At 37.9% G+C, this 9,617-nt stretch overlaps 2 protein-coding genes across 2 annotated transcripts; one reads left to right on the top strand and one right to left on the bottom strand.

Annotated features, from left to right (window-relative positions):
- Positions 1-934: 934 nt before the first annotated feature.
- On the bottom strand, positions 935-2,768 carry LOC116775855 (U3 small nucleolar ribonucleoprotein protein MPP10). Its single transcript, XM_032668853.2, has one exon. The coding sequence runs from the start codon at positions 2,651-2,653 to the stop codon at positions 950-952; it is 1,704 nt and encodes a 567-aa protein (XP_032524744.2). The 5' UTR covers positions 2,654-2,768; the 3' UTR covers positions 935-949.
- A 315-nt stretch (positions 2,769-3,083) lies between these two features.
- LOC116775856 (nuclear receptor subfamily 2 group C member 2-like) lies at positions 3,084-8,552 on the top strand. The gene is made up of 11 exons (XM_061524282.1): positions 3,084-3,264; positions 3,629-3,768; positions 4,148-4,297; positions 4,581-4,678; positions 4,932-5,040; positions 5,207-5,308; positions 5,932-6,024; positions 6,592-6,757; positions 6,834-7,020; positions 7,440-7,587; positions 7,660-8,552. Exons 2-11 carry the CDS (start codon positions 3,648-3,650, stop codon positions 7,890-7,892), a joined length of 1,407 nt encoding a protein of 468 aa, XP_061380266.1. The 5' UTR covers positions 3,084-3,264; positions 3,629-3,647; the 3' UTR covers positions 7,893-8,552.
- The last annotated feature ends 1,065 nt before the right edge of the window (positions 8,553-9,617 follow it).

The raw sequence follows: 9,617 nt of genomic DNA, 5'->3' as shown, positions 1-9,617 counted from the left end.
GTAAGTGCATAGGCATTTAGCATTTGGACTGTAGCTAAAAAGTAACGGCGTCGTTACGTAACTTCTAGGCGGGGACTAAATGCTATAGACGTGCCCGCGGAGCAACGAAGCACGAATGCGCTTTTGCTTTTTTATTTTAATAGGCACTTTACTTCAGTGTAATTAAATTTAAATTTAACCTCGCGTCTTTTTAATGATGGCAAATTGGTTTATTATGTCTATATATTTTTAATTAAAGTAATCTGTTCTTTAAAGATTCTTAAATGAATATACATATGTATGAAAAACGTTAATACAGTTCTAATAAACATTTAAAATGTTTTGTGATTACTTTAAATAGTGTAATAAAATATTCAATAAATGTTACGAAAAACGTATTAAGTTAAATATATTGCAATAGAATATGAAGCTATAAAATAATACGAGATGACTTCGACGGCCATTTAAAAAATAAGAAATAGAAACGACTCCACTCAACAATTGCAACATTCCCGCGACAGAGATTCGTTTCGCGCCATATCGTCTCGTTTTTCCCGCGCTAATTACGAACAGCCCGCGAGCCAACGCAGTTTGTGGCATTCGGGGATGTTAGCTAATCGTAGTTTTAAGATTACATAGAAACGCAATCTTTTTTAATGGCAGGGCTAAAGTTAATGCCTCTGAGCTTGTTTTGTAACGAAAACTTTAGTTTAGTGTTTGTTTCATTTCTGTAATATAATGGCGATGGCGGTTTAGTTAAACTGACTATATTATAATGGGAATAGTAAATTATTATGTTATATAATATCTTCGTTAAGCTGATATACATGTCAGTGATAAACCTTTTGAACAAAGTAAGTCAAAATTAAACATAGAAGTACCTTTGCGTTACAATGTTTGTCACATGTACTTATAAACATATTTTATACGTGATTGTTAAAATGAGACACAATAGTTATAACTTACAACTTTATTGTCCCTTATTTTTAATAAGCTTCTTAGTTTTAGATTTAATGAGACTAGTTGAATTATCATTTAGCTGTTGGAAGAAAGCTTTGGACGTCTTGAGGGACTTGTCGTTGCTTTCAACGGCTGCCTTAGTGTTTCTATTATCTGTGACTTTCGTAACAGAACCCTTTTTCCTTTGCAGTTTCTTCTTTTTCCTCCTCTCTCTGTTTTTATCTGTCTGCGTTCTCTCTTCCTTGCTCATAAGATCTCCTTTTGTTTTCCTTTTAACTTCTTCGGGTGCTAATAGGGTGGCATCACTCACTGCCACTGGAGCCACTTCTTCCATGGATATGGCCGGAGTGTTACTAACAATTTTAACTTCAGCTTGAGGTGGTTTTGGTGTGTAGTGATAATGACACAGAGCATCGAGCTTGGAAAATAAATTTTTCATAGCTTCCCGTATTTCAGTATGACTTTCAGGTTCCTTTTCATCATCAACTTCACCAGACGACGCTTGTTTCTGTTTAAGATACTCTGCTTCATAGACTTGTGCTAAACTCATTTTACTCTTAGACTGATCTAGAACTTCGGGCTTTTTGAACAGAAACTGATCATCTACTGGCTTTTCTTTCCTGGTTATGTCGTCCCAGGCCTTGTCTTTGATGCGTTGTCTGATGAGGCCTTCTAATGTGACTGTTGTTTGTTCTGTTATGACGGGAGGTGGTCGGGTTGTGAGATCGAAATCGAGAACTTCTTCAAGTAATGAGTTCTGTGGTCTTTTCGTGGCATCGACTTCACCTTTCAGTTGCCACGGGGCTTCATTTATGGATTTCTCTTCCAGCCTCGAAATATGCTTCTGCAACCGCTCTTGCCGAAGTTCAAATTCTGATTTATTTTCCTTATCACTGCCATTGATGTGCTTAGATTTTTGTTCTTCACTGTCCTCGGAATCACCTGATTCAGAATCTGGCTCAAGAAACCTGACTTTTTTGTCACTTTTCTTATGTTCTTTTGGTTCGGTCTTATATTCATTATTTTCTTCATGTTCATCATCATCTTCCTCGTCATTGTCTTCCTGACCACTTTCATTGTCTTCATTGAAAAAGTCATAGTATTTAACATCTTTGCCGCCTTCTTCGTCAGATCCCTCACTATCTATATCTTCAAACATGTCTATCGAGTCCTCGTCGTCTTCACTCTTTTTGTTTTTTCCCTCCATTTTTTCTTCTTTTAATAAAAAGTTTTCCATATCTTGTAATTTAAAGAAATCGTCATCAACAATTGACTGTTTTTTACTAGGTTTCGTTTTGGCCACTTTAACATTAGACTGTTCTACTTCTTCTTGATGTTCTTCTTCTGACATAACATCATCTTCATTTTTAATATCTTCGTCGTCTTTCTCTTCTGGAAACTCTAAAGGAAACGTGAGATCGTTTTTACTGGACACGCTATTAGCTACATCCCAGACCAGTTCGTCCCATCGCTCTGAATTCTGCAACTCTATCTGTTGCCAAATCTGTTCCTCGTCGAAATCACTCACTATCATACTCGATAACGCCTGTTTCTTCTTATTGCTGATTTCTTGTGATTTAGTAAGATCATAGATGGACTTCACCAAGTTCCTGATATCTCCCTGTATATCATCTTGAACTGTTAAAAACTTCACAGGTTTCTCAGTGAGCACACTGAATTTATCTATTATATCATCAATTTTTTCACTCGTCATTTTTGTTACTCTAACTTTTCTTATATTCTATTGTAATTTTCTTGAAAACTGAAATAAATAAACTTTATTTTTTATTTTACACGAGGTTATTGTTTGACACTGACGTATCAAACATGCGAAAGTGACATATGTAATTCCTAAAAATACTTGTTAATATAGAATATTAGGATAGTTAAATAATCACGCCAAAAACTCAAATTATAACAATAACGTTGAAAAGCGAAAGCGATAACATAAAATTAAAAATTAGTAGAACATACCAATTGATTAATTTTAATAAATCCTTTTGACCTTTTTGACTTTAATTTCAATAAAGTTAATGTTTCTTCAAACAATTTAAGCATTTTTTTTTTAATAAACCTCTACCCTTTTCCGTTAATTTATTTTCCTTCTTCCGTAAATTTTATCTGTGTTCTAACTCTATTTCCTTTATAATCTGTATGACAGTGTTTGTGAAACATTCTTTTCCTACACATATGTAACGTGTTTATAAATTAAGCTTTATTTACGCTTTCTTTTCTCATTATTAAACGAACTGTTCCTTTACGAAGTATGATTGTAAATCTCAATGTTTCATACGTCCTCTAGATAATTAAAACCTAATTAATCAGGTGAGAATGACTTTGTACATTGAACTATTTTCTCAAGGCATTCATAGAGTTAGTAATATTTTCTACATCAATGAGCAAAGAGAGTATATTATATAGAACTAATGTAATATAATTCTTTCGCCTACTTATTTTTTAACCTGTTTTTAAATGCCAAGTACTTGAAAGTAACGAAGTGAAAGGCTTAAGGCCTTTTTCATTTCTTCCGATCTGTATATGTAGCTCACAACTTTCGCATATCGTGTTTATCATAAAAATATAATTATATTTAAAAAAAAAAATTTAAGTCATTACTAACTTAGCAGTATCAACTTTACATAGAATGATTTAAATGCTTTGTTCTACGTAATTTTCACTTTGTGTTCAGAGTTCATGGTAAACTGGTTATGGAGGCCCAGGATCAAATGGAGATCAAGTACAGCGGCAATGAAGTCGGGGGATTGGAGTTGTGTATTGTGTGTGGGGACAGAGCCAGCGGTAGACACTATGGAGCTATAAGTTGTGAAGGTGAGGTCACATATAACATACTATGTCAATATATTAAGTTTCTAAGGCACTGTCATGTAAACAAATATAACATATATCTGATAGTTATTTTTATATGAAAGGACTGTAGCTGGTTAAGGCTATTATAGAAACGGGCTCATGCCTAGGATCAGACTAAATCCCATCTTTCTTTAATATATCAGAAAATAATAATTAATAATAATACTGATTTTATAAAAAAATGCCATATAACATACATACTGTTGGCATAAATACAGATCAGAATTGACTTGTAGCACACAAAATATTATTAAAATCACTCAGAATACTCAGTTAAAGCCCGATTATACTCAAAACTACTCAAAATACTCAGCTAAAACAATTTAGTCATATTTTCCAGGCTGTAAGGGATTCTTCAAGCGTTCCATCCGCAAGAAGTTAGGATATCAATGCCGAGGCAGCATGAACTGTGAGGTGACGAAGCACCATCGTAACCGATGTCAATACTGCCGCTTGCAGAAGTGTCTCGCCTGCGGAATGAGAAGTGACTGTGAGTTATACTGGGTAAAACATTGTATATAAAAAAAAATAGTTTTATTATATGCAATAATTATAAGTACATAGGTATATAAATCTTTTTGTCATAACATCTATCTGTACGGTAATAATATTCTATGTACAAAATCAATTAAATTAATTAAATAATTGATAAACTATTCCCTACAAATTTGGCTTTGCATGCATTATATGAACATTACTTAGCCCACCACACCATTTGTTGTGTTGGTGGGCTATGTGGTGGTCTATGAGCAGTAATTCTTGCTTTATGACAGCGGTTCAACATGAGCGGAAGCCTATCGTTGATAAGTCCAAAGAGGAACGAACTGCGTACTCCAAACTGCTGGGACTGGCCGGCAGCGCTCAGTCACAGGTGAAATTAATTAACATACTCTATATAACAGTTAATAGTGTCGGATCTTATCATTACTATGTCATTTTAATTATATATCATCTATGGAATTAATAATTGCATTAAAATTAATTGAATTATAAATTTTTGTACATGTCGAAATGCTTTTTTGTGCAGGTCTGATCTTTGAGGAAGAATTCATGTATGCACTAACAGAGATAATTGTAAATTGTTTAATGTAATGTTCATATACAAATGATGTTGATATCTCCAGATAAATCCTAAGGACGAGCCTTCAGATACATTCAGCGCTGTGTCCCCAGCTGCCCCAGCTCTTAACTTCGCGCTGGCTGCAGCTGTAGCTTTCAATAAAGGAAATCCAGGTGAAACATACTAGTATATAAAGAATATCATGTATAAGTTTTTGGTTGGTCATTCAACATTAAATATCTCTTCGTAAAGACATTAGAATTAAAAAATATTTGTATTATACTGATGAACTAATAATATCTGTCATATAAGGTCATGTGGATGGTTCATGTGTTCCAGTGTCTCCGTACCTGTCGGGAGGAGACGCCGAGGGAGCGAGGCGACATCAGCTGATGCTGCAGACACACCTGGCCAAGAACCTGTTCAAGATGGGGCAGTTCGGTCAGTTGCACCACATTACAGGACGATACTACACTTTATTTACGCAATAATTACGTTTGGTGTCAGCGGAGCATGCAGGGGAAATCAGTTTTACTTATAAAACTATATTCTGGTTACAATTACGACTGAGCAGCTACATCCTGAAGTAGTGTTGTAAGTCAGCGGTTGACTCCAGACCGAGTATATGTTAAAATCCATTTCCCGCTCCCACCGCTGGCTCCACGTCACATGTCATTACGTTCCATGATATCTTAAAGTGAACCTTCAATTCTGCTTAATGTCCTTGTAGTTCTCGAAGGTTCTTCATAATCACACTGAACTCTGCTGTCGTGCGTCCGGAGGTCGTATTTCTACCAAAATTCAAATAGAGTTCAATTCTCCTAAACAGTCTTAATAATTATTACTACCTACAAGTTTATATAATAGTTGATGACAGACACGAGTTTTGTGATAATGCTGATAGCGCCGATATATATGTAGTGTATAAACATTTTAGACACGAATTTATCGTATACTTATCTTGAATTAAATAGTTATATATAAATTCATATTAAGATCAAGTAAAAAAGCTCATTTGACTTATTTGACATGTTAAATAATCTGTATTGGTACGTTTTTTTCAGGTGCAATTAACGAGTATCTCCAGACGGCGTACGGCGCCACCCCGGCCGAGGTGAACCTCAACGCGGTGCACGCCGACGACGCACAGAACGACGGTGAGACGGATGCATACATACATATTATACATAGCGGCATCTAGCGGATGCACGGGGAACTACATATACTATACAGTTATAGTAGCCCGCACTAACTTGACAAGAGGCGGTAGATGAGCAAAATAGCATTTTTAGGTGTTGTTGGTATGATGTGTAGTGTTATTCATTACAAGTAGCGACATCTAGTGGATAGACGAGGAACTACATATATATAGTATCCCGCACTAACTTAGCAAGAGGCGGTAGATAAGCGGAAGAGGCTTTTTAGATGTTATAGGTGTGACAAGGAAAAGGGACTATACGCAACTATACTTGCGACCGCTTAAATTGAACCCATTGTTTTTGTTATAGTAAGCATCAAAAGTGAGCACTTTTTGTTTGCACCAAATGTACCTGCGCAAACTTATTCCCCGCGACGCCAAAACCTTGCCAAGTAACGGGCCGGCAACTATACCACAAGTTTGCTTAACTAAACTTCATAGAGGATGTACAACCTCACTCATGGACTATGTTGGTACTGTCATGAGCAAAAATTTTATATTAACGTTAATTTTGTGTGTGTGTTAGAGGAGGGCGTGATCCTGAACACAGCGCAGAGCCTGAGCCTGCCGCTGTCCCTGCCGGCGGGCGCGGGCGGACCGCTCCGTCTGCACGCTGCCTGCGAGGCCGCCGCCCGTCTGCTGGCAGCCTGCGTGCGGTGGACGCTCAGCGTGCCCGCCGCCGCCGCCATGCCGTTAGTACACACCCACGCACACAAAAACACACACATGCACATAGCCACAGATACACTAACCGGCCGTGTGTCACAGGTTCGAGGCGCGAGTGTCCCTGCTGCGGAAGTGCTGGTCGGAGCTGTTTGTGCTGGGTCTGTGTCGCTGGTCCGAGGCTCTGTCTTTGGGATCCCTGCTGCCGGCGCTGGCGGCGCACCTGCGAGCCGAGCTCAGGGAAAGGAGCGAGCAGGGACACGGGGTTTCACATGACGACGGAGGCGCAGAGGTACGAGCACTTGTATATATTGAGGGAAAGCACCGGAAGTAGAGCTGTGTGACGTTACAGTTTTGGCGAACCAGTCACCTCCCCTGACCTAGACCTATGAAGACGGAGAGGTCGAAATATCGAAATTAAATCGAGTGGCCACGGCCAATGTGTTCGTAACGCACATGAAATAATATCCTGCGATATGTCCGCCAATATAAGGATGAGTGAGGAATATTATTTATAATATTCACAGTTTTATCCTTAAAAGAAAATCTGTCAGGAATATGAGTATGCAGAAAATACGTAATTTAAATGTCCTCGTCTCCATGAATTTGACATGAGTGCTAAGTGTATATGGAGGACTATAAGTTTGTTACTGTTTTTATAATAATAGCGCAAATATTATATTTTTAGCATTCGTGTACCCTTGCCCTTAGATAAGTATCTCTGACTACTCGGACGAGCGCATCTCGGAGGTGTGTTCGATGCTGTGCCGCCTCCACCAGTTCGTGTGTCACATGGAGCAGTTCCGCGTGTCTGACCGGGAGTACGCTCACCTGAGAGCTCTCTGTCTCTTCTCGCCCGGTTGGTATCTTCATATCACATTCAGACACACAACCTCGTTCCATACAATCAGTCACATTGTTCATCTTCCAGACGGCGCCCCCGACTTCCTGAGTCATAAGCTGCATCAGCTCCAGTCGTCCGTGGTCCGCTCGCTCCGTGCCGCTTGCTCCTCGGACGACGAGCGCGCCGCCTGCCTCCTGCTGCAACTGCCGGTGCTGAGGACCTTCAGCGGCAGCTTCATCGAGGACGTGTTCTTCGTGGGCTTCGTCGGTGACGTCAGCATCGATGACGTCATACCCTGCCTGCTCAACGCCGAGCGGTAGGCTTTAGGCCTGCTCACGTTCATTGTGTTATATGTTATCATTATTGACCGACTTAAAAAAAGTATGTTCTGTTTTTGACCATAATATAAGTGTTCTCTTATACATTACCTATTTTTGTAAAATACCTATTTGGTATATAAAGAAACTTTTTGATAAATAATTATCTGTTTGGAGTTGGTCACGATAATATGAAGCTGACTTCAAGTTGTATGGTGTGAGAGTAGATACCAATTTCAGTATAGGAATGAATGAGTTACTTCGTTATTGCCTTTTATTGGTTGGTCAGAGAGAAATAGAATCTAAGCAATGGATTTTTTTCTAATTTGTGTTAAAAAATATCTAAGAGCTGAGACGTAATGCCAGTAATAATTTAGTGGCCTTATATGTATTTTAACATTAAAAATTTGCCAAACTTACGGACGGGGTTCTAACTTAAAATATTAATTGTGTGATGGAATTATATGCATTCTAAATTTATTTTATTATATACATAAGAAATAATGGAGTAGGTGATTATTTTTGATACTTGTTTAAGATGTACTGAATCTATATTTGTATGAGATAGTTGTGTATTGATGAAGCGCCGTCCACATTAGTTAGTGACTACTTCCTTAATGTTATACTAAAATTATTATGCCTTAATAAATCATAAGACACTTGTATCGTTTTATTACTTGTATATGTATTCATCATCATCATCATCATCAGCCTGTCGGAGCCCACTGCTGAGCAAAGGTATCTTCTCACATGGAGAAGGTTAGAGCATTAATCACCATGTTTGCTCAAGACGGGTTGGCGATTTCAAACTTATAATTTTAAATTATAAGTCCAGGTTTCCTCACGATGTTCTCCCTCACCGTCCGTGATGTCTAAACACTCTTAGAGAGTACATATGACTCGGAACAGATAACATCGGTACTTGCCAGGATTCGAACCCGCGCCCTCACGTGTGAGAGGCGGGTCTTTTAACCTCCAGGCCACCACGCTAGATTGTTCCAAATAGTGCCTTAAGGTCTTACAAAGCTGACTGGGGTCCAGGGTTCAGTGACAAAAATAATGTGATTCCATAATTCATAATTCCCTGAGAAATTTATTTGCTTCCACAGTGAATACCCAGCGTTGGCTTCACTTCAGCTTTCAATGTAAGCTGATATTATTTTAAGATGCACAGCGACTGTTGCTTGGAAAACTTGTAATAAAATAAGGGGTTTATAAAGAAATTACCATAGACCTAAGTTTCACATAAAATATAGACGCCGGAAGTCACCGACTTCCTGAATCGATAAAAATATAAGTGGTGAAGACAAATGTAGACATCTGTTTTAAACTGAATCATATAATTTCGGAAAAATTTAATGTAACTCAAAACCTTAACGATTAATCTTAAAGTCAAAATCTACAGTAACCCCGGTGTTCAAGACGATAAGGATCAATTTAGAATGTGCGGAAATATGCGTTATGAAGCGACGTGAGCGTTGGTATGGTTTATTTGTTACTGAAATTTAATAAAATCTGTAACATTTGTACATCTTGAAAATGATATTTGTTATTTAAAAAATAACTTTAAAACTGTTTATCCTAAAGAATATCCCCATGCGAGGAAACCATCTCAGAGCTACAAGAACGCTCTAAGCGAGGAAAAAATTTCATACTAGTACAATCAGACGTGATAATGACAAGGATGAAGCTATGAAGGTAATTAATGCTATTTATGAGGACTGCCCA

This window comes from Danaus plexippus, chromosome 24 (assembly GCF_018135715.1).
Source record: "Danaus plexippus chromosome 24, MEX_DaPlex, whole genome shotgun sequence".
NCBI classification, from domain to species: Eukaryota; Metazoa; Arthropoda; class Insecta; order Lepidoptera; family Nymphalidae; genus Danaus; species Danaus plexippus.
The sequence above is the reverse complement of the archived record's forward strand: the minus strand, read 5'-3'. Positions and strand labels throughout refer to the sequence as shown.